A 25,220-nucleotide genomic window follows, 5' to 3' on the forward strand; every position below is an offset into this window, starting at 1 on the left:
TAACTATTTGTATTTTATTCACAGCTGCTCTAAACAATTGGTTTGGTGTGAAGTTAATCCATTCTATTTTTCCCTGCATAATCAATCTCTGGAATTCGTATCGTTGTCCCCTAATTACATGACCGAAGTACTTTAATTTGCGGGCTTCTACTTCTTCATTTAAGTGCATGATATTCGTAGTATTCTCTCAATATCCACGTTTTAAAAGCATCCAGTTTTTTAATTATTTCTTTGTTTAAAGAAGCTGCCTCAATTCCGTACAAAAGGATTGACTATATGTAATATTTCATCTTTCTCTTTTTGAATTCGTTATTCAAGTTTCTACATCGAAAGTTTTTCATTAATTCATAAAATGCACTGCCAGCAATTTCAATTCTTACTTTTATCTCTTCAGTGCTGTCATTGTCAAGAAGAATTTTGGAAAAAAGTTGGAAAAGCAATTTAAATGTGCAAAATCAATAGATAGTTGAAGTAAATGTCTTCCATAACTAAATGCTTCATTGTTCAATGATAGAAAAACATTTTTCCTTTCTTGGAGGCGTGAAAAAATGAATTTTTCGTAGACGTCACGAGAAAAAGACACTATCTCCCGTTGGGAGAAAGACCTATCGTGCTCCCACAAAACAAACTAAAAAAGTCGCCAAATTATTTATGATTTAGTCAAAAAAAGTATCAAATGCATTTCTGGTGAAATATATTTTTTCGTTCCGTACAATAGTTGCCTTCCTTTCGTTCGGGAAATAAATTTTTTCTTCGACAAAAGATTTTTTCTTCCTCACTAAATGCATAGTGCACTCATAAAAAATAGAGCGAATCTTGCTTGTTTTGCGGGGTAAATTCCTATTTTTTCGTGTCATTTCCAAGGACGATCTCAAGGATCTATCGAGGTCACCAATCTTCGCAAGAAAACAAGGAAAAAGTCAATTTTTTTGTCGTCCCCGAAAAGTTTATTTTTCCACAGGATCTAATTAACATTAGTCGAAAAAAAAATTTTTTTTTAACATATTTCTATCAACATAAATGAAAATAGTATTGAAATATATATATATTCAGTTGAACATATGTTAACTTTAGGTCAACGCGATCATTTCTTCAGCCAATTTTAAATATAGTACCAACTAAACCAGATAAAAAGATACATTCTTTGTAGCTACAATTAGTTCCACGTGTAACCGTTCATCCAACGATTTTATTAAGCAATTTCTAATTTTAGCACTCGTGATATAATTTTTTTTCCAAATCTGGGCTTTAAAAGATAGTTGCCAATAATTAGATTCACTTCAAATTATTTTTTGTGAACTTCTTCCTATATTTATCTTTAGTTACAAAACTGCAAAGTACATCAGCTTTATCGTGGTATATTGATGTTTCTATTAAAGATAACAGTTTACATGTGAATATAATAAATCATTTACCTATAGACTTGCGACAGGCTAAATCTATGACACCTAAATTGTTTTGTGGGATTATGAATAAATAAATTTTGCTTAACTTTTACAATTTCTCGAGAATTATTATCATGTCGTATTAATTAATTTTTTTCAGACACAATGTCGAATAAACTGTACATTTGGGATGAACAAATGCAAATAACCGCAGCTCCCGAAAAAAAGCCTTTTATTCGTGATGACAAACCGGATGAAATGAATACCAATCGGAATAAGACGGAAGAACGTGGCGGATGGGGGAATAAATTGGATTTTTTAATGTCTTGTATTAGTTTATCTGTAGGATTAGGGAACGTTTGGAGATTTCCGTATTTGTGTTATAAAAATGGCGGAGGTAAGTGGAGAAAATGTTTATCTATGTTGATATGCTTGATGTATCGATGAAATATCCCCTTTTCAACTCAGTTTCCGATAACTGTATCTGTATTCCCGATCCTTTAATATATGTTAGATCATCCACCGGCTTCAGTTTGAATAAGTTTTTCTACTCTATTGAATATGGCTTCAAGAGCTCCGAAATTTCGTGTTTACCAAGAACCTGTGTTTTATGAAACAACTGTCATTTGTCTTTGAGAACTGCTTTATTTTCAGAAAAAACTATCATTCGTTTTTGTCCATTCTAGAATAACAAACTACCATTTGATTATGAGAACTCTGTTTTATAAACAAACTGTCTTTTGCCTTTGACAACTGCTTTATTTTCGGACAAAACTATAATTCGTTTTTGTCCTTTTTAGAATAACAAACTACCATTTGATTATGAGAACTCTGTTTTATAAACAAACTGTCATTTGTCTTAGACAAATGCTTTCTTTTCAGACAAAACTATAATTCGTTTTTGTCCATTCTAGAATAACAAACTACCATTTGATTATGAGAACTCTGTTTTATAAACAAACTGTCTTTTGTCTTTGACAACTGCTTTATTTTCAGACAAAACTATAATTCGTTTTTGTCCATTCTAGAATAACAAACTACCATTTGATTATGAGAACTCTGTTTTATAAACAAACGGTCTTTTGTCTTTGACAACTGCTTTATTTTCAGACAAAACTATAATTCGTTTTTGTCCATTCTAGAATAACAAACTACCATTTGATTATGAGAACTCTGTTTTATAAACAAACTGTCTTTTGCCTTTGACAACTGCTTTATTTTCGGACAAAACTATAATTCGTTTTTGTCCTTTTTAGAATAACAAACTACCATTTGATTATGAGAACTCTGTTTTATAAACAAACTGTCATTTGTCTTAGACAAATGCTTTCTTTTCAGACAAAACTATAATTCGTTTTTGTCCATTCTAGAATAACAAACTACCATTTGATTATGAGAACTCTGTTTTATAAACAAACTGTCTTTTGCCTTTGACAACTGCTTTATTTTCGGACAAAACTATAATTCGTTTTTGTCCTTTTTAGAATAACAAACTACCATTTGATTATGAGAACTCTGTTTTATAAACAAACTGTCATTTGTCTTAGACAAATGCTTTCTTTTCAGACAAAACTATAATTCGTTTTTGTCCATTCTAGAATAACAAACTACCATTTGATTATGAGAACTCTGTTTTATAAACAAACTGTCATTAGTCTTAGACAAATGCTTTCTTTTCAGACAAAACTATAATTCGTTTTTGTCCATTCTAGAATAACAAACTACCATTTGATTATGAGAACTCTGTTTTATTAACTAACTGTCATTTGTCTTTGACAACTGCTTTGTTTTCAGAAAAAACTATAATTCGTTTTTGTCCTTTTTAGAATAAATAACTACGTTTTGACCATGAAAACTTTTTTTGAAAAAATCGTTCGTCTATGAACCCTATATTTTTCAAAACCAAATATTGGTCTTTAAAAACTGTCTTTTTTGAAAACAGACATTTGTCTTATGTCTCATATGTTTTGCGGAAACAAACTAAAGTAGTTATTTTTTAGTAAAACAAACTACATTTTGACTATGAGAACTTAGTTTTATAAACAGTCATTTGTCTTTGAAAACTGCCTTTTCAAAAAACAAAAGTATCATTCGCTTCCAAAGCCTTCTTTTTTTAGAAAAATAAACTACCTTTTGTCCACGAAACCTTTTTGCTGAAAACACGCGTCAGACAGTGTAATTGTGAGTGTAATGAGTGTATAAATATCACCAACGGCTCCAGAACTTCAAGCTTAGACACGAAAACCAAACATTTGCCATTTAAAAAATATCATTTCTCTTTGAAGACTATATTTTTCAAAAATAGACTTTCATTTTCCTTCAAAACCTTTTTGAAATACCAGATTATCATTCGTCTTTGAATGTTATATTGGAATTACCAATAGTCCTTTGGCTTAAATATTTTGAAGTCACTCGGTAAACCGCCATGCTTGCTCGAATGTTTGAACCTCTGCCGTATGAGTGTAGCGCACTTACAGATGGCGTGGTATGCAGTTTTTTCCTCCTCCATACACCAGTGGGACCCCAGCACGTCTATGATTCCCATAGTGTGGATATAGCGTCTTATGACCGTGTACAGTCGAATATCGCGCATATGTAGATGAAGCATTTATTTGGTAAAAGAATCAGTAGGCCTATCTAAATGTGCCTTAGCTTGTCTCATGCCTTGCAAGCAGACTCTTGATTGAGAGACATTGCAATCATCACCTTCTAGTTCTTGTAGTACTTTCTTACATTCTAGCACAAGTCTAGATCACACCGTTCCAGCGATTATGGCTTATATTGCAGCTAAGCCGTCTGAGTAGATTGAAATTACGCTTCTACATTCCATCACTGCGAATATTTCGGCTGGCTAGACGGTAGCATGTTTCATAAGCGCTTATTTTGGGGTGTTTTCAGCAGACTGCCATGGCCAAGCTATTCGTCCTGAAGTCACCTAGGCGCCAATTCGGTCACTGCTCATCTAAATGATTGGACATTAATCCGTGACTTTTGTTCATATTGTTGGCTCTAATTCATTGAAAATATCTAGTATACTGTCCTTGCGAATTTAAATTGTCTCATGAGGTCCAAAGGTGGAAGACTCAATTGGATTTTTAGGGCACTTCTTGGGGTCCAGTTGTACTCTTGTGTTTATTTTAATTTAATCAATAATTTAATGAAAATAAGTACAAATCTCTTAGGATTTAATAATGGCACATGTCTTTCAAGTATTAGAATCACTTGGTAACTTCTGGAAATAATTATTAATAAGTAATATTATAAAAACATCAAGTGTTACCTTAGATTGATGAAAAATTCTTTTCTCTTATTCATGATAAGGTTTCGTAAGTGTAGTTTTTTATTATTTGATTCTGGGGAATATCTAATACATCTTTTCATCCAAATTAGACTGCCATATTGGTTACTTTAACTTCACCGTCTTCATCATCAACTGTTTTCTTTGTAAGTTTGTTGACCAAAACATAATCATCACTACTAAAACGACTTTGGTGGTGCGAAGAACCGGTACTTCTTGGTGCCGATTGATTACTATCCAATTTAGTCTTTAAGTATGTAGATAGTGATACTTCATGTTTAGAGTCTGAGAATACGGGAGGAGTATTTAGACGTTTATTATTTTTAGTACATAATTCTATCTGATAATTGATAGATCCTAGCTTGTATAAAAACAACTTAGTGACTTCATTGTTGGGTACCTGATGCACAAATAGTGTCCCCTTGAAAGAGACAATTTCAGACGACTTATTATTCATGTTTACCTTCTTAATTTCACACTCTTCGCTCACATCCAAGTGGTCCTTACACCATATCATTTCCTGCGATAAAGGACCATCATTGAAAAAGTGAATATTTCAATAGTTGATGGCAGTGACGCCTGCTCAGATTTAAGATGTACCCAAATTGCTCCAGCCTTGTAAGACAAGTTAATTGATATAGTGCAGTGTGAAACTACGGAGGGTTTTAGATAAACGACAATAGTATGTAATGGAATTTGGATTCGCGAACCGCCGAAATAGAAAGATTGAATTGCTTGGTTGTATTTTCAGATAAGGACTCTCTCAATTGTTTAAATGCGACGTACTGATGTAATATGTTTGACTATATCATTTTCAAGTTTTGTGATGATATTTCTAGATAACATTTCATGTGTTTTTGTTTTAAATCTCATCACAAATCGTTCTTTTTTCGTTTTCTGATTGTTTCTTACTCACTAACTGTATTATTAATGTTGTCTTTGAATGATCGAATTCTGTATAAGTTCGAGTTTTCGAGCAGCAGTTATCGCATGTTTTCTCTAGACATCACTCAAAATATTGATCACAAAAAAGTAGTTACAACATATTTTGATGATTAGTAATCGTTGTAAGTATTTTTGCCTTCTTAAGAGCAGCAAGTTGAAGGTCAATGTTTTCGTGGGTCGTGCATTTCTTATGAAGACTTTTTATGCTATCAAGTAAATATCTCTTCTGTTTTTTAACTAACTCCGCTGAGTGAAGGGTTTTCTGCGTGGGATTAGACAGCTACCTCAATAACAGTATAGTACAAGTTCTTGGTAAAACCTCTGACACCCTACCTCAAAGTGGTGTATGCCAATTAATTGAAACAAAAAAATTATTTAAATGTAAATTAATGAAATATTTATTGTTTTAGGTACATTTTTGATAACTTACCATATCGCAATGATATTTTGTGGAATACCATTATTTTTTCAAGAAGTAGCCGTAGGTCAATATCTGGGATCAGGCGGGATGACTTTCGTTGGTCAACTTTGTCCCATTTTCAAAGGCGTCGGGTACGCCACAATGACCATAGTATTCTTATTGGATGTTTATTATTGTGTCATTATAGCATGGACGTTATTTTATATTTATAGTAGCTTAAGTAGTACATTACCTTGGGCTACATGTGGTGAGTAATATTTGTTACACTAAGTAGGAATAATTTCTGGAACTTGAGCTTTTGGTAACCATAGTTAGAATAAGCTACCAAAAACCAGATTTACATCCCCTTGAATATATATGCGAGTTATAATGGAGGAGATACTGTCTAGTTTATTGCAACCTCCAAGTGCAGTTATTCCACGGAGCTATAGATGTAGAAGTCAGCTACTTTTTTTCGATGTCCATAATTTATTTGAAAATGGTATTTTTATGACAAAAAAACCCCGAATGCAATACAAAATGAAATGTAAACGAACTAACTCTAAGGTATTAAACATTAATTCAATATAATCAATTTCGAAATTACGAAATATCAAAAATTATTTGTCCCATGTCTCCTCAGTCATAAAAATTGTCCTACGATTCGTTTTTAAGTAAATTATGGACGTGTGAGGCTGTTATTCGACTAACACATTAAAAAATAGATATTGATAAAATGTCTTGCGAATTTTAAAAATATATTCCAATGATTCTAAATTTTTTCCAAGTCGCATGGTAGGAAATTTGTAAAATTTCAATGTTAAAAAATAATCTGAAGAAATCTCTGGAACAGAAAGGAGTACGATAGGGAACTAATTCAAGTACAATGTACTTTGAAATATATTTAGATTGAGATTTTCAAGACTGCAGAAAGTTTAAAATGATGAAATTGAAACTATGATGAATCTTTTTAAGAAATAATGAAAGTCATATCAGAAAGATGCTTTGGACCAAGAGACTGGCCATACAAACAACCATGGAATTAGGAGCACTTCATAATACCTCAAACTTGGTGGTTGGACGCTTTATACCAAGAGACTGGCCATACAAACAACCATCGAATAAAGAACATTTCATAATACCTCAAACTTGGTGGTTAGACGCATTAGACCAAGAGACTGGTCATACAAACAACCATGGAATCAGGAACACTTCATAATACCTCAAACTTGGTGGTTAGACGCTTTAAAGCAAGAGACTGGCCATACAAACAACCATGGAATCAGGAACAAAATACCTCAAACTTGGTGGTTTGCAATGGAATCAAAAGTAATTAGGGTAGTACTTCTTATGGATTGTAGTTAGCAACATAATCTGGTTTTATATATAATGCTTATTTTTTTGGTATACAATTATGACATATTTTCCTCCATGTTGGATATTTTTATGTTTCTCATCTCTAGCATGACCTTTGAGGTGAAATATTAGCCTATAAACTAGCAGAGTGACACTTATAGAAGGAAACTAACTCTCATTGACTGTACGAATTACAAGCACTGATGTTGTTCAATGATTAGGATCTCCAAATGAGGCAGTCATATCAGAGTATCTGGAAACGGGTATGATAATGACATAGTGACGTTGAAAGAGATAGAAGACATTAAGGAGGTATCATATGTTTACACCATAATCATGTTATGGAACCAAAAAAGAACACAGACAGAATAAAAATATTGATTATCGATTAATACCATAGATGCATTCACTTCTACGCCATGGATCCGTATTTAGGCATATTATTCATCGATTATTTTGATTTTGATGAAAAGAAACAGTTAGCAGTAACTATTACTGTATATTTTTGGATTAGATGAATATGCGAGAAATATTCTTTCAAAGTGTCACGATACGATAGTTAAATTCAATGAATCCGACTTCATATTGATTCGGTATCCACTATATTTTCCAGATCTAGCTCCTAGCTATTATTATCTGCTTTAGGACCTAGAAAAAAACCTCCAAGTAAAAAAAGGCAGAGTGTGTACAGAGTATACCAAGTTTAAGACAAAAAACAGTATTTTGATGGATAATAAACAATATTATTGAAAAAAAATAATCGATATACGCAAGTTCATGTTTTATCTTTCAAACAGATCACCCTCTATTTTATAGCACAAATGATTCCGTTATTTAACATCAATTTTTTTGTTAAGTTTATAAATTAAGTTTTGACTGTATACTTCAAATTAATTTCAAAATTTGGACTTAACGATATCTTCATATAATTTTTTTTAATAAACAATTTCCTGAATATTGTAAGATTGGTCATTATGAATTTGATTGAAAAAACTTGTATTTAATTCCTATACCGAGGGTTTATTTATTTGTACTAAATCCAAAATCATAATACTGAAAATTATTTATTCGGAATTTGAGGATGATGATTATAAACTTTTAATTTGTAGATAACTGGTGGAACACCGATAATTGTTTTGTTAGAGACAATTCGACGTTGAATACGACAAATATAACCAGGATATCTTCGTCTCCTGTAGAAGAGTTTTTCGAGTGAGATATTTTCTTTAATAATAAGTATCAATATCATATCATCGTGAGATGGTATTCTTTTAATAAATATGATAGCTTCATTTATAACTTTTTCCAATCTAAGCTCGGCGAATAGGATATATGAGATAGAAATTCAAACCTTGCGACAACACTCGATGGAAACATCGTCACACGCTTCACCCATCTTGAGTACATCTTTCTCATGTCCAAATTTTTAGTTAATATGCGATGTACTGCACTTTTCGAAATGCCTACTATGTCTGCTAGTTAGCGCAGTTCCAGTCTACGATGATCAAGTACCGCTTTGTGGATTTTCTATCATATTTCTGTAGTCGTCACCTCATTTGTTCAAGCACTGCGGAGATGGTCTTCGCAGGTCCTACGACCTTGTTTAAACTCTGCTACCTAATATTTTACTGTTGATTACGAAGGAAAAGTCTCACCAAGGGGAGAATCTAGTTCAGCTTTTATATTGGTTGTGCTAATGCCTTGAGTTAGTGGCTTTGCTTTAAATCCAGGAGCCAAACATTTTTTTTGGCAGACAAAAACATCAATCATCTAGTTGGGCTCTTGGACCTCCCCATATCAAAAGTATTTATAACTAAACGTGTTCACCCATTCTCTGATTTTAAAGTGGACCAGACTAAATATAACCAAGGCAGCTTCAAAAAAATTGGAGCCTTCTCTAAGACCAAAAAGCTATATACTCCGAACCAGTTTCTAATCCTCTACAAGGACCAGATTCGTCCATCTTTGGAAATTGTTCACTATGCTCGAGTCAATACAGAAGAAAGCAGTTCGACTTATAGAGTTGACCAGGAACTTGAAGAGCTTAGAGCATGAGTAAAACTCTGTTTTATCGATACTATCATGACCATTGCTCTTCCGAACTGTCTAACATAATCCCATCTAGAACAAGAACTATTTGATAGGCGGAACGTGGCTAATGAATACCGAGAGGCTCATACCTTCAGTTTATGGATACTCATTTCTTTGGGGAAGTGGAAGTCTGTGGAATCAGCTATCAAGGTACGTCTTTCCCGGGAATTACAACCTACAGAAGTTCGAGATCAATATCCACAGGCATCTCCAGATAGCAGTCACTATTTGAACTATTCGAGTGTAAAAGGGTTTACTGACATTCACTTTGAAAGTTTGCAATTTAATGATATTACTTCTAAACGATAATAGCTTTCAAAACTTTCAAAATCATTAAATTTTCAAAAAATCGAGGATAGAATACCAATAAATAAATTTAAAAACTAAATTTAATCTATTTATTACTTTTATTTATTCAATTTTGTATTGTATTTTGTGAGTAAATTAAAATTTTTGTTCACCCTATATTAAGTTGAGGCCACGCGTTTTTTTGGAATCACCCGTCAACAAAAAATCAGCAAATTAAAAAAAATGGGATGTTCCATTGGAGAAAAGTGTTAGGAAAATGAAAATTAGAACGTTTTATCACTTTTTTTCTTAAAATATTCATCGGAAAATTTCTTTTATAAATTATTTTTCACATAAAATCATGAATTTTTCTTTTAGTCGTAGATTATTGAATATAACATCGGGTTTGGAGGAAATAGGGGGAATTCAATGGAATATTTTTATAGCTCTTTGTATTGGATGGATATTTGTTTATACGATTTTAAGGAAAGGATTACACCAAAGCGGAAAGGTAGATATAGACATTGAAACCCTACTTAACTTTTATTGAATACTAAATAATTTTATCATGAGGTTTTATTTGCTCACTTTGATGTTTGAAAGTTTCTATTAGAAATAAAGAAAATTGAAATAGAATTATCACTTCATGTTAACGATTTTTTATAACACAAATGGGGGAGTTACAGCCAGTGGTGGCGCTATGCGTTAGCGACCGTCGACGGCCGTGAAAACAAAGATATGAAGGTCTTTAGCTTTTGAAAACCAAATCACTAGACTCTATCAACAATACTCATTCAGTACATTCTACTAAATAATTTGAAAGAAGTATATTCAAGTGTTTATATATCAATTAGTATAAGTTCCAGCCAGTGGAGCTTCCGCTGAGAGAAGCTTCTCAAAGTTAAAATTGATTAACACTTACTTGAGAAGCAAAATAAGCCAAGAGGGATTATCTGCATGATCCGTTCTGTCGATTGAAGCTGAAATAACAGCTAGACTTAATTATGACACAACATTTGATGAAATTTGTTCCTATTTCTATTTATGTAAATTATTTTTGTCATCATTTGATTTGCAAAAATCCTTCGTAATTCGGCTTATGTCATTTTACGTGTTTTGGAGGCCTCGCAAATTATATAATTATAAAAACTATCGTCTACATGAATGATACTTTTACAATAATGGGATTGTTTCATTTTAATATTCTTGATTGTAAGTAATTGAAAACACTGTTCACATTTTTTGTCGTACGTTACAATCATTCGGTTATCATCTCCAGGTCCAAAGGTAAACTAAAACTAAAGACCTTTCTTTTAATTTTACTACTTTTATTTACTGTTAGAAACATTGAGATAGTAAGACGTATGATACACCTATCAAGCGATTGAGGTAATTTTTGGTGTTGTATTCGCAGCAGTAAATTCACTATCACATAACTATCTTCACGTGAAAAAAAATTGTTAATCGTATAATGACAAGAAATCTAGGATCTGTTAAGAAAGTTGTATACGCAGTCCAATCAAACTTGAAGTTCAACGTACAATTATAGCAAACTGATACACCAAAGAATATTTACCTGCAGGATCGGTCAATATTCTTCTTCTTCTTCGTCTTCTCTTATCGCCTGACTTATACATTTATGATTTCTGGTTATTATTTAACGTAAAGAATAATCACGTAATCGATTTTTCTCGACAAAAAATGAAATAGATGTGATTCATCATTTAAATGAATGACCGGATGCAAGTTTTTCTTAAAACGACTTTTTATATCTGAAAATACTGTTGTTCATAATGCCTCATGACATGAATAAGGCACTTTGATTATGTATAATTATATCTTATAAATTTGCGATGATTCTGATGTTCCCGTATATTATCTTCCTACTGTTAATAATAGAATCATTTGTAAATTAACTATTCCGAAACTAAATTTTGACTTAGTTTCTTGAGGCAATAAATTCGCTGTTTATAAAAGATATATTGACGGCATGTTAATTTATTTGTGAATTAGAAAACTAGCCCTGTATAAGTGGAAGTTAGCACAACTATAAAAGCGGTTTACAGAATAAATGCGAGTTTGACACGCTCTAGACGCTCATAAATGTTAAAGATAGTTTAAATTGTTAAGAAACTGTGTTAACGCACAAAATAATCGGGCTTATACGCGCTCTTGGTCGAAGTTAACCTTTTTACGCGCTGATCGTCGCTGAACGTCAAAAACATAACCTCACTCTTCTAGTGTAGTTTGTAGTTGAAGATACCTTGAAACATGACTTTTCTGAGTGAAAATTTGTATGTGTTAATATAACAAACAGTCGGTACAAGAAAACTAAAATTTGACAGAATATAGGGAAACATTCTCCATGACAAAACTTGTGATTAACTTTCTGATCTAATCGACAATCGGGTTTTCTTATTGAATGGTTTGTTGAGTCTCTGCTCAATAAGTTCAAAAGTTGATCATATAAACCCCAATTCATTCTTCTATGTTGAAGAAATTCATTAATTTTAAAATATGTAGTAAAATATCTTTATTCTAATTGAGGGGTCTCACCCACCAACGCCGTGTCAAATGACGCTTTATATACATTAATCACACATTTCATACAGTGAAGTTAATATACAATTCATTATAAATAATTAAAACTCGTTGTTAACTGTCCAAATTTCTTTATATACGTGCATTTTTGAGGTTATGTTTACTAGCGAACCAGCGTCATGTTCGCGTTCATTCTGTGCATCTCTTGATTCATTACTAGATCCATCTGCCTTCTTATACTATCAATTAATCAATTAACGTTAAGTGTTATGATACAGTACAGTACTGCTACTTTCAAAGTGAAACATCTAAAAAAACTAACCTCAAAACGGCTATGGACTATTTAATATTCTCTTGGCTTCTTTTGATGCGTCGAAAATAATCAAAAAACGGTTTCAATCCTGTTATAACTCCAGAATGATTTTTTATTCTTTTTCAAGAAGAATTGACAACAAGTTTGATTGTTTTAAAAAAATCTGAAATGAGTTTTTTTCTTCAAGGATGTGTATATACTTGTTTATACAGAAAGAATTTGTAATTTGGTATGAATTAGTAATTTTTGTTTAAAAAATACGTATTTCCAATAAAAATACGACATCCTCTTAGATTTGAACGATAACACTGGAATTTTCATGACTACTTTGATATGGTTCTAATGTAAACTATAGAAATAAGTGTGAAGAATTGAGATTTGGAGATCGTGGTGGCCATTCAAATGATTTCGTTTTCGTTTTCGAAAACGCCTGGCTAATGCAGGCAAGTAGCCGATCGGCTCTCTCGAGTCGTTCGGTTATCCTACTCACCTGGAGCGCCAGGTGTTTTCGAAAACGCCTGTTATACCAGCGATGCGTCGGGCGTTTTTGAAACACTGAGCGACGTGCAGAACAATTCTATTTTTACGCTTATTTTGATGATTTGGGATATTGATTTTTAATAAAAATATTGTACGAATATAATTTGATAGACAAAAGCTTTTTATTATCTATATACAACTCGGTGCGTACTTATCATTTTCAAATTCAAATCGTCAGAAACTACATTGATACAATACATTGAATTGTCAAATTATAATAAAAAAATGGCTGTTTCATAAATTGACCCATCTAACATTTTAACCCTTCCAAAATGTGTATAATTATGTACGCAATTTTACTGTGTGAATATGCTTCCATCAAAAATACTATAAATTTAACCTAACCTAACCTAACCTAACTTAACCTAATCTAACCTAACGTTAGAACGTCTCGCGAAGCCACGTGTGATTAGAGTAGGTAATACCGAGGAGCAGTTATCCTGTGTTGTTGTGTACCACAACGGAATAAGTAGAATCGATAGATTTTAGTAAATGTAGTAAATAGATGGTTCACAAGGCACTTTAAATTGATTGAAATTACTTTTTTTATATTTCAAATACGTTACATTAAAAATCAAGACTTAGCACATTCATCAAATAAGCGTAAAAGTTTTGCGAAAAATAGAATTGTTCTGCACATCGCAGTGTTTCAAAAACGCCCGACGCATCGCTGGTGTAACAGGCGTTTTCGAAAACGCCTGGCTGGCTGCGAGATGACTGTTTCTTTACTTGCCTAGTATCCCAGGCGTTTTCGAAAACGCCTGGCGCGCCAGGCGAGTAGGATAACCGAACGACTCGAGAGAGCCGATCGGCTACTCGCCTGAAACTCTATGCGGTTTCGAAAACGCCTGGTTTTCAATTACGCCTACGATAATTCCAAATGAATCGAAATGCCCCTTCAATTTTTTCTTAAAAAATTCTCCATTATTTGATAAATGAAAATATTTCTAAGTATAATTATAATAAATTACTAAATATCATTATTTGGGGTGTTGGGACTTCACTGAGATGGGACTCGAATAAAATTCCCGATAAAATTATGAGTATTTTAACAACTAAGGGTACATTATTATATTTTATACCTAATCTAATAACTTACTTGTAGGTGGTGTGGTTTACGGCCTTATTTCCATACGTAATACTTCTAATTATGTTAGTTCGAGCTGTGATGTTGGAGGGAGCTAGTACTGGTTTACTTTATTACGTTACCCCTCGTTGGGAAGCTCTTCTTACTCCAGGACCGTGGATGGACGGAGCCTCACAAATTTTTTTCGCTTATAGTATTGGTTGCGGCGCATTACCAGCATTGGGATCTTATAATAAATTCCACCACAATTCTTATAAGTAAGAACATTTTTTCATAACGAATCATTATAGTCCGGTCAATATAGACATTTTAAATGACACATATTCCCGAAAAGCCAAATATTGATATAGAGCTGGAGTTTGATATTACAAATAAAATTTTAAGAATCCCCATCGATCTTATGTGTGCTACAAAAGCTATTCGAAATTAAATGTCAAAATTTGAGGTTTTTTGCATTTTTCTCTGAAACGGAAAATTTAAAAAAATATAACTCAAATAAAAGTTGTAGATTTTGAAATTCTCTACAAAACGATTTCAAAGATTTCTTTTTAAGAGTTACCATTCCTGAGATACGGTGATTCTAATAGTCACATAATACATGATATGCAAAAATTTCCATGTTACCTGGAAGATAGTGTACTCGGCTCAGTTTTTCACCATGGTTTCCCCTGTAGACCTACTCCACTAACTATCATGACAATTTAAGGGAACAATACCCGTCAAGTTCCAGATATAACTATTGACTATTGTTTTGATTTCTTTAGATATTTCAATCAGATTAATACTCTTGAAAGTCTACTTTAACAGTCATGTTGTTTTCTTCGATTTCTTCCTCTTGCTGGATGTTCATAAATTGTTTAAATGTGTCTGAATCATTGGTCTCTTCATTAAAATCACAGGAATCTTCCTCTATTGTACTCAACTGGACATTTGAGCAAGATTAACCCTAGAACGACCAATTCTGTATGGTACATCATGATTTGTTTGCTAGAAGTGTTCAAAAAAACAATTAGTGAAACCAATCGCAGAAGACGAATCATTCTCCACCACGACAATGCGAGCTCTCACACAGCAGTTCAAACAAAAATGCTTTAGAACAGTCAAAACATCGAATTGGTGAGTCGACCACCGTACAATCTTTGTTTGACCCAATGATTCCTTCTTATTCCCGCAGATCAAAACTAAATTGCGGGGTCAACGTTTTTCTAGATTTGAAGAAGTGGTTGCTGCATTTAAATCTGATATTTTGGTTGGTATTTATCTGTCTATCTCAAAACTTTCGTCCCAAACCTCGTGTGTAACTTTTTGGTTACGTTAATCAGTTCATTAGCTATTCCACGTAGTATTCTGCATTGATTTTATTAACTATAACTGAAGTAGTTATAGTAAAAGACAATTCTGGGCGTTCAGCATAATTCCTGTTCATACTAAGCACTTTTATTCGTTTCTATGTCAAAACGCTTGCAATGTTTCCCTTCTCATATTCACCTAACAAGAAAAATAGTTTTCTTTATATGGCTAGTCAACTATCTGTCAGATTCATGTAAAATATTGACATACGACGTTTTTCTGTAAAACACTCCTCGTATATCTATCCATTTCATTCAATTATGCACGTCCTTCATTCATTAAAAATAACGTGACCGGTACATTGATTTAATCCTCTTATTACGTGAATCGGCTAGAATAATGTCGGTCTAAATTAAAATTCAAAAGAATTTTCTTCATGGTACAGCGCACGCAAAAAACACGCCCTAGAACGTACATACACTGTTGATTTTGTGATAGATAACATCAGTAATTCATTTCTCTTTTTATTCAACTAAAAAATACTTTATTCTGCTTATTGTTAATGATAGACATCGTATTTTAGAAAAGATATGACAACACTGATCAATGATGATTTTTTTGTGCTCGATATAAGATTAATTCCGTTTGGCATGTTAATTAAACAAAGAACTAATTTGAATTCGTTTGAATGTTTTTATTCGACCAATTAATTTCCTATTTAGTTTGTTATACTATAATAGTAGCGATGGAATCGTCGTTCTGTACAAGCCAATCGACTACCATTGTTATTGGGGGAAGAAAAGTCATTTGAATGATTGTGACGTTTTCAAATTACCTAATAATCTAAATTGTAATCATTAATTTCAAAAACGAAGCTCTTGATAAGATGTATGTGACTACAAAGACTGTTATCGTCTTATATAAAATATTGTATTCATCATCATCTTCATATAGCTCCCAGTTGAGCAAATGGCACCTGTCTGTGTTTCAGTAGCTCCTCATGAGTTGTTATGTAAGTTGGCTTTTTCTTTAGCCTATTTCCATGTTAAGTTTTTCTGTTGTTGTTTTTTCTCGATAGTTCTTCTCCATGTTTGTACAGGTCTGTTTCTATTCCTCCTGTCTGTTACATTATACTGACCACACAATTACAATGCCTGACGTGCGTTTTGAGAACTAAGTTATCATCTTCAGAGACTGAAGGTAAACTCAGGTTGTTCCACCTTATCACCAACGGTTCCAAAAATTCCGTCCATAGGTACAAGAGTCAGTTGAGAAGGTTATGGTTTCAGTATTGTGGAATGCGCATTTAATATTGTTCATCGACTATATATAAATATTTGGAAAAAAATGTGTTTTTTTAGTTAATCACAAGAATTATTGAGTGGTGTTATGTTTCGGCTTATTTTCATATCATTTTCACTACTTAAATATCAAAATTTTTAGACTTGCTCTATTCCTATTTCTCCTAAGTATATGGCACTTCAAGTATTGGTTTTGCTGTCTTCCAACATCTTTTTTTGCTGCTTATTTTCAGTCCAAATGATGTTTGTTCTTTTGCACGTGATTCATATTTTTTGTTAATAGACCTACATCATTTGAGAATTCAAGTTCTTTCACTTTCTCGAATAGGCTCCAATTGATTCCGGACCTTTTATTTTCTGTTTACCTCATTATCCAATCTACTGCAACGTTGAATTTTCTAATTTGATTTGCTTGGAGGATCCTTCGTGTTGTATCCCGGCTGTGCAATTCTTATAAGAAATAATTATCTGATAGATATTTTCCACATTACTTCTTTGTTTATCGAGTCAAATGCTACTTTGACTTCAATAAAATTTAATCAGATATTTTGATTTTGTTCTTTGTTTCCTCAAAAATTATTATCAATGACGCAAGATGGTCACTTAAAGATTTACCACTTTCGAATCCCGCTTCATTTTTTCATAGTTTGTCGTTTAGTGATTCTCTGATTCTTTTCAAAATAACTCCATGGATAAACCATGATCTCATTCACCAAGTTCGGTGACGTAAAGGGTGGTCAGTGTTCACAATTAGATAAGTTCATTATTTTAGTATTTTTCTTGTATTTTGATTATTTAATATTGTATTAAACTGGTCATAACTCATTATGTTAGTTATACGATCAGCTATTCCTTCTGATTATATTATTATGTTTTAGAGACGCTGTGATAACTTGTATAGTAAATACTATGACTTCTGTGATAGCTGGAATAGTAACTTTTTCGATTTTGGGACATCTGGCATTAGAACAAGGTACAGATGTCGGCAATGTGGTTAAAAGTGGACCAGGTCTTGTATTCATAACTTATCCACAAGTTGTTTTAAAATTACCCGGTTCTTCTTTTTGGTCAGCTACATTCTTTTTTATGTTGTTGGTAAGTACGAAGAATTCACTTTGGATATAGCTCACGATCACTGTCACTAAATCCAGCAAAATATTTGTTCATCTCACGTTTCAAACTATCTTAGAAAAGAATATCAAGGTATTTTGGGTTTGATTACGGTTCAAAGGTATCTAAGAGACCAATATACTTGAGATGAAAGAAGCTTAAACATTTTTCACTGAACTTGTCTTATAATAGAAAAATACGCTTATAAGAAAGAATAGCTTCCTGGGTGACTCCAAGCAGTTTACAACATATCCAAGAAGGGTATGGATATCATATATGCTACATCTTCTTATTGGTTATCTCACCAGGAAGCACCTAGCAGCGAGTTCAGACTCCATGGAAAAATGGAGGGAGTTCGTGTTACCTAGTTAATAAGTTAGTGCATAATTGCTTTGGATGAGGAATTTTTAAGAGCGAAGATGAGAGCTTCTTGAAGCCTGCACAAATAATAGAATACAAAATATAATATGAAGATTCTGGAACTAGAAGAAGAGCTACTCTGACGAGCTCTAATAAGCTCCTTAAAACTAGCACAAAGTGTGATATAATAAAGATTATGGCAGATACTGTAAATAGTCTTCAAAATAAAACCTGTAATGAGATCTCAATGTAAGGTGAAGTCTTGTACAATCTATTAAAGGTGCGATGGAGAGTACAATCTATTTTGCTTTCTTTTATATTAAACATCAAATTTCAATTACATATTTTCAGTTGTTGGGTATTGACAGTGAGTTTTGCTTAGTGGAATCTTTCATTACCGGAATCTTGGATAATTGGTCGCAGAGTCTACGATCCCATAGACATTTATTTACTGCAGGAGTTTGTTCCATTATGTTCCTACTTGGTATACCTATGATAACACAGGTAAAACAAACAGGAAGTATTTAGGTTAATTGAAATACAGTTGAGAACATATTGAAATTATATACACGAAAATATATGTATCAATTTTATGTAATTGTAATTATTGTAGGGGTATTTGGTTTCTAAAACCAAGTTAGTCTTCAAAGATTGAAAGTCTCTGAAGACGATAATTTGGTTATCGAAACTGGCGTCAGATGGTGTTGTTATGTGTGTTAGTGTAGATGTAGTGTGTTCAGTTTTATATAATCTACCTTATAATGTCTTTTTAGCCAACAATGATGTAATTGTCCATCATCTTTAGAGAATACTTAAATCTGGGTGTCATCTTATTCAAACAGATTCAGTTTGTTGAGTTTCAAGTTTTGGTTATTAATACCACAAGTCAGGACAAATTAAGAAGCCTCCAAATTTGACATACAAAGTATAATTTCAAAAAGTTTTCACGAATATTATAGTTTAGGGAAGTTTGTTATTTGCTCTGCTTGTGGTAAATTTATTAAAAAATAAAATACAAAACGATAAGATAAATATTGGACCTAGGACAGTATTTAGTCGAGTAATTTCCACTTTGGAATCAGAGAATTGGTAAAAACGTTTAGTTTTGAATAACTATGATATGAGGAGGGCCAAGAATTCAACTGAATGATTGATATTTTTGTATTATCAAAAAAAGTTTGATTCTTGAATTTAAAGTTAAACCACCAACTCAAATAGTACCAATTCCATCATTCACTTGAATTCCATTTTATTTCCCATGAGCCGTAATGCTTCACTATCTATGAAGGTCTTCAAAAGGGGCTCTAGATGACTTGTAGTACTACCAAGGGATATGACCGTGTCGCGCTTGTTATCGAAAGACAGGTTGTCTAGGATTGTTTACCATACCATATGAAAGCTGCATAGCCTTTGATAATGGATTTGTACATCACACTCATCATTTTGGGTTTCAAGTCCCATGTTCCTCCTTCTGACAGTTTTTAGAACTTGAGTATTAAAGAATGAATGAGCATTATAATACTCCAATAAAGTGTGAATTCCAAATAAACTTCAGTCAATTTTTTTAAAGCAAGTTTTCAAAACTGCAATATATACCATTATAATAAGACCATTAATATATTTTGTTACGAGATGTCTTAAACGACATACAAACGTACCTATTTATGATGTAGTATATTTATAAAACTTAGTTACTTTTGTTTTACAACTCGAGAAATTTCATTTCATATCTATTAATAGATCTTGAAGTCTCTACTAGCTCTGCGATCGTAGCATACCATGTGCGGAATTTGGATTCACCAGTTAAACCATCTAAAAGGTCAGAAATTGATCATAAAAGGTCAGTTAGTCTAATTAATTGGTCAACGCTAGAGAATTGTTTATTATAGGTTAAAGTTTTCCAAGGTCAATGAGAATTAGCACCTCATTCATAGAAATTCTATATATGGAAATGAAAAAAAATTACTTAAGTTGTCATTGTAGTTACGCGAAAAACTTTAATAACCCGTGATAAGAAATTTTCTAAAGCTGACGAATTGACCTTTTATGACCAATTTTTGACCTTTCAGACAGTATATTTCTGCACGTGGGGTGCTAAAATCGCAGAGCTGTTCTTGCTGTCAACAAATCAAGAGAGTAGCGCCGATCTCGAAGTGCTTCAACTCTTGGCCAATGCAGCAAATCATCGGTTACGACTGAAGGACAAAAACCATCCCACTTGGTACAACGAGATAAAGTGCAGCTTGAATTACACTTGTATCCAATTGAGAGAATTCTTTGGGACATCTTAGTAGGTCATTGTATTTAGGTTGATAAGATCCAAAAAAAACTATATATTGAGCATCTCTAGCTTTAGTGTGAATTTGAAATTAAAGAAAAATGTAGAAATTGGAATGAATCATGTAGGTGATATACCTCTGATTACAAACAAAAACGTGTATTTCATACAATTTACTAAGGTATACAGTTTACATTTGAGTTTTAGATTCAACTATTTCAAATTATGAATCAAACTGAACTAAATCATGTTTTACAGTTCAATACCATTTTTTCTATTTTTGTCAATTATCAATTTTAGTGTTTTTTACTAAATATTTTTGTTGTAATTGATTTTTGTACAGCCTCATGAGGTTTTATTAATATATTTTAGGGTGGAATGTATATTTTCCAATTAATGGATTATTATTCCGCAAGCGGGATGTCACTATTATGGGTTTGCTTTTTCCAAACCATAGCAATTTCATGGTTCTTCGGAGTTGATAGATTAGCAGATTGTATACAAACAATGATGGGTGTAAAACCTGCGTTATTTTGGATGATTTGTTGGAAGTATATTACACCATTAGTCATGGCTGTAAGTTACATTTCTATGAAAATTTTTATCCGATTCTCAAAGTTACTAATAAAGAATTTATGAAAATATTGATTTATCATGAATATTCCATCATTATGCTAATCAACTTTGTGTAAATTTCTGGAAACGTTGGCGATATTCATACTGAATAGAAGAACCGAGAACCAGTATTCCTACTCGTCCGGTATGCCAACTAAGGCACATTTCCCCTAGTAGAGTATTCACTACAAAGTTTAGAATGCAGTTTTGCTGAAAAACACCATATGTGCAGATGAGTGCAGAGAACAGAACAATGTTGTGGAATGTCGCTACTGCTGATTTGGTGCACCGAGTTAACCAAGTAGTTCAGAAATCACTGAGATCTACGATTAGTGAACTTTCCATGGAGTTTTTCCACTTCACTTTCATGAAATTATGACTATAGACTATAGGGGTACCAAACATTGTGTCACTCAGAGACCACACAGTAAAAGAAATATAAGAATATATACTCCGAAAGTTTAATCGATACTTCGTACCTGTTGTTGATTTCATTGATTAAGTAACAATATTATCCAAAAAAAAAACTCTGGATATGGGCTAAAAGAAAAAATAGAAGACTTTCCCTTACCTGGACTTATTATAAAGCTATTTAGAGCTCTAAACAAAACTTTGTAATGAGATTTTGTTGAAACTGAATTGAAGTTGTAGAGGATCAAATAGCTGGAAGAATCTGAACTAGATCTATCAAAATGTGCTATTGAAGTTCTTGGAGAATACAACCAGGCCTTGTTTCTATACATATACAACTTTCAAAGGTTGCCTGTTTCCATATGTAATCTCAGTAGGGGCTTTCATTCGCCTTTATGCATTGAAACTTATTTATCTTAAATCCACAGACCAGAAAAGATACAACGGTCTGATGAAGAATTGATATCAACACCGAGGAAGAAAACTATAAGACTAAATGATTTACTAATCAATATTTATTATAAAAAAAAGTAACAACATATTATCTATTTTACTAAAACATGTTTTTCTGTCTATGGTCTTTTGAAAAACAAACTGTCGTTTTTCCTAGAAAAAAAATTTGTTTTAGGTGATTTTTATTAGTCAATGTTTTGAATACCAAAGACTTTATTATGGTAACTACGAATATCCCTTATGGGCTGATATTATAGGGTTAGGACTAAGTTTTTCTTCGATGATGTGGATTCCAGCATATCTAATATATTATATTTCGAGTCAACCTGGCAGTATTATTCAGGTAAAGATAATCATATTATTAATTTAATACTAATGTAAATTTCTGGATAAATTAATGCAAATTGAAAGATAAAAAGAAAAAAAACCTGTAAAAGAGAATAAATGCCAGTGGATCGACTCTAATACCGCGTAGGAAATCCTCCAATTCTTATCACTGCATACATGCGTCGCGGCATGCTTAAAATCAAATGTTCAACAAAAGCTTTCGGTATATTCTCCCATTTTTCAATAGCTACCTCTATGAGTTGGTTATGTTTAGAAACAGGGATACAATGACTTCGAATCCTCGTTATACAATAGTCCCATAGATCTTCAATAGGATTCATATCAGGACTGTTAGGTGGCTACTCTGATAAAGGGATATTAATACCATGTAAGTAGCCAATAACTTGTCTAGCCCCGTGGGGACCAACATTGACTTGCAAGAATAAAAATTATATAATAATGTTGTTTAAGTTATATTGGACATTCTTACACATTGAGCATCGAAGCAAATTCCTACCCAAAACACTTTAGAGCCACCATAAAAAGGCACTTTAGGAGAGATATTACAGCTGGCAAACCTTTCTCTTTGCTTTAAGACCAACTCTAGTTTCATCGGAGAACAGAACCCGTTTCTAATCAATGATGGTTCAATTCTGATCTAGTTTTGCAGAATATAATCTCTGAACTTCGTGCTCTCTGATAAGCAAGGATTTTTTGGCTGGTCTTCTGTTGCTTAACCCTGCTTTATATAAACGTCTTCAACTGTTCGAGACGATATATCGTTATTTTTCACCAGATTACTGGCGAGTCTTCTATTTCTTAGAGATTGGTAGGATGAACCGGAGTGCCGCCTGTGCATTGAGAAGGAAGAAACTGCAAACCAAGTCATCTGTGAGCGGTTTAAACACTTGGGCAAACTTAATGACGTCAAAATGCTCCTGGTCGGCTTTCAAAGGACATCGGTCTTTGGTAATTCAATAAGAGTTTTATAAGAGATATGTGCCTAACTATCCTTGGCCGCCTACTATCCTACTATCAATTATGGAATCGTAAGGTGGAATATATCTCGTGGATTTTTTTTTTCGCTAATTGTGGATTTCTTAGTCCTTTATATGTGATAATTTTTATAGAATGATCCTAGGTGGTTTATGGCATTTCTCTTAGCTTTTTCTTTTTTATTGTGGAATGAATACAAAAAACGAGTAGATTTTGGTATTCCACTATCCCACAACAATATTAAATCCAAATTTTTTCATGACCAAAGCGAGTTGTGGGCGAAGAATGTTTTCGTTCAAATTTTCTAAATAACTTATAGAAAACTAAAATTCTAATTCTAAAATTCAATTGTGTACTAATGGCGGCATAATCCTTTGTTATTTTTCAATTTTACCTCATTATTTGCGTGTTTAGCGACGTCAATTTTTTCATCACCATTATTTTTTTCTATTTTTTTTAACTGATTTATTTTCCTAAATTTTGAATTTAATTTTTATTTTCAGAATTTCAAAAATGGTATAAAATCGACCGTGGCCCAAAGAAAAATTTCAATTTGTGATAAAAGTACTGGAGAGTTACTAGCACAAAGTTCGAGTAATGTCATATGAAAATTTTTGTCAAAAACAACGCAAATAAAACTCTGGCCCTATATTGGATACAGAGCAATGCAGTTGTTGACTTTGTAAATGATTTTACCTAAGGGATTCCAAAGTATTATATTTTATTAAATTTTAACTAATTAAAAAGTTTATGAAATATTTTGAGGTTTTAATTCATGACACTAACAAGTGGTAGTTTCTTCGTTGGACGCCGAAGAAAATTAACTGAATGGAAGAAATAATAATACTGAGTAACAAATATAAACTGAAAAGTATGATGAATATTCATGAATTTGAGTTAATATGTACAAAAACTAAAAAATCGCTAAAGTAACCATAACATTGACAGAATATATAAGATTCCATTAACCTTTTGTTTTTATTCCAAGTTTACATTACAGTAAATGGAAAAATTTCTAGATCTCTGTTACAATTTGCCTCCACTCAATTAAATAGAATTTTCCTCATCATGTGCTGCAAACAAAATTTGAGAAGAGTTTTTTTGAAAGCTTTTCAACTTATATTTGCCAGTATTCAAATGATATTTGACATTAGTTTGAATCCACATCATCCAATAATGATTAGGTCAAGATTCTCAAATTCCATTAACCTTTTGTTTTAAATTCTAAGTTTACATTACAGCAAATGCAAAAATTTCTAAATCTCTATTGCGATTTGCCTCCACTCGACTAAAAAAATTTGAGAAAAATTGTAGCTAGATCTTATCTCAATTTCTGGTGGATTGTTTGGTTTTTTTAAAGCTTTTCAAATGATATTTTCAATATTAATGTCCCGAGTGCATGTCAAATTGTCGATAATTTAATTTTCTCGAGTGCGCGAAGGTGCACTCGAGGAAATTATGAGACAATTTGACATGCACGAGAGGGCATTTTGGCAGACTATTTCCTGAGAAAAATTTAATTTAAAATAAACTTAATTCTGTGTTTAAAATTTGTTATTCTTTAAATTATACCGTAGTTTACGATCATCATATTGGCATTGAATTGGTATCTACGGTAACAATAAGAAGTGGTGGAAGCAGCATAGAAACACCATCGTCGGCCTCCAGTAAAGTTGTATATTCTAATTGCATTTTCAATAATTGTTCCTTTTCATAAAATATAAAATTAAAACCAAATGATGTTTATTAATCCTAGACGAAAATTTGGCACTAGTGCAAATTATCGAAAATTTGCACTAGTGCAGTATTATCGCTGAAATTTGATCGTTGCTAGG

The 25,220-nt window shown here is 32.5% G+C and overlaps 1 protein-coding gene across 2 annotated transcripts in view; it reads left to right on the forward strand.

Moving 5' to 3' along the window:
* Positions 1–24,143, forward strand: part of LOC130446297 (sodium- and chloride-dependent GABA transporter 1-like) — a 29,059-nt gene extending 4,916 nt beyond the window's left edge. For both annotated transcript variants that reach the window (XM_056782457.1, XM_056782456.1), the window contains exons 2-11: positions 1,546–1,782; positions 6,039–6,296; positions 8,494–8,596; positions 10,142–10,274; positions 14,263–14,501; positions 17,714–17,930; positions 18,657–18,809; positions 20,956–21,159; positions 22,238–22,405; positions 23,889–24,143. In XM_056782457.1, coding sequence (XP_056638435.1) covers positions 1,551–1,782; positions 6,039–6,296; positions 8,494–8,596; positions 10,142–10,274; positions 14,263–14,501; positions 17,714–17,930; positions 18,657–18,809; positions 20,956–21,159; positions 22,238–22,405; positions 23,889–23,993 — 1,812 coding nt within the window. In that variant the 5' untranslated portion in view covers positions 1,546–1,550 and the 3' untranslated portion in view covers positions 23,994–24,143. The remainder of the gene's footprint in view (positions 1–1,545; positions 1,783–6,038; positions 6,297–8,493; positions 8,597–10,141; positions 10,275–14,262; positions 14,502–17,713; positions 17,931–18,656; positions 18,810–20,955; positions 21,160–22,237; positions 22,406–23,888) is intronic.
* The last annotated feature ends 1,077 nt before the right edge of the window (positions 24,144–25,220 follow it).

Source organism: Diorhabda sublineata, chromosome 7 (assembly GCF_026230105.1).
Source record: "Diorhabda sublineata isolate icDioSubl1.1 chromosome 7, icDioSubl1.1, whole genome shotgun sequence".
NCBI lineage: Eukaryota > Metazoa > Arthropoda > Insecta > Coleoptera > Chrysomelidae > Diorhabda > Diorhabda sublineata.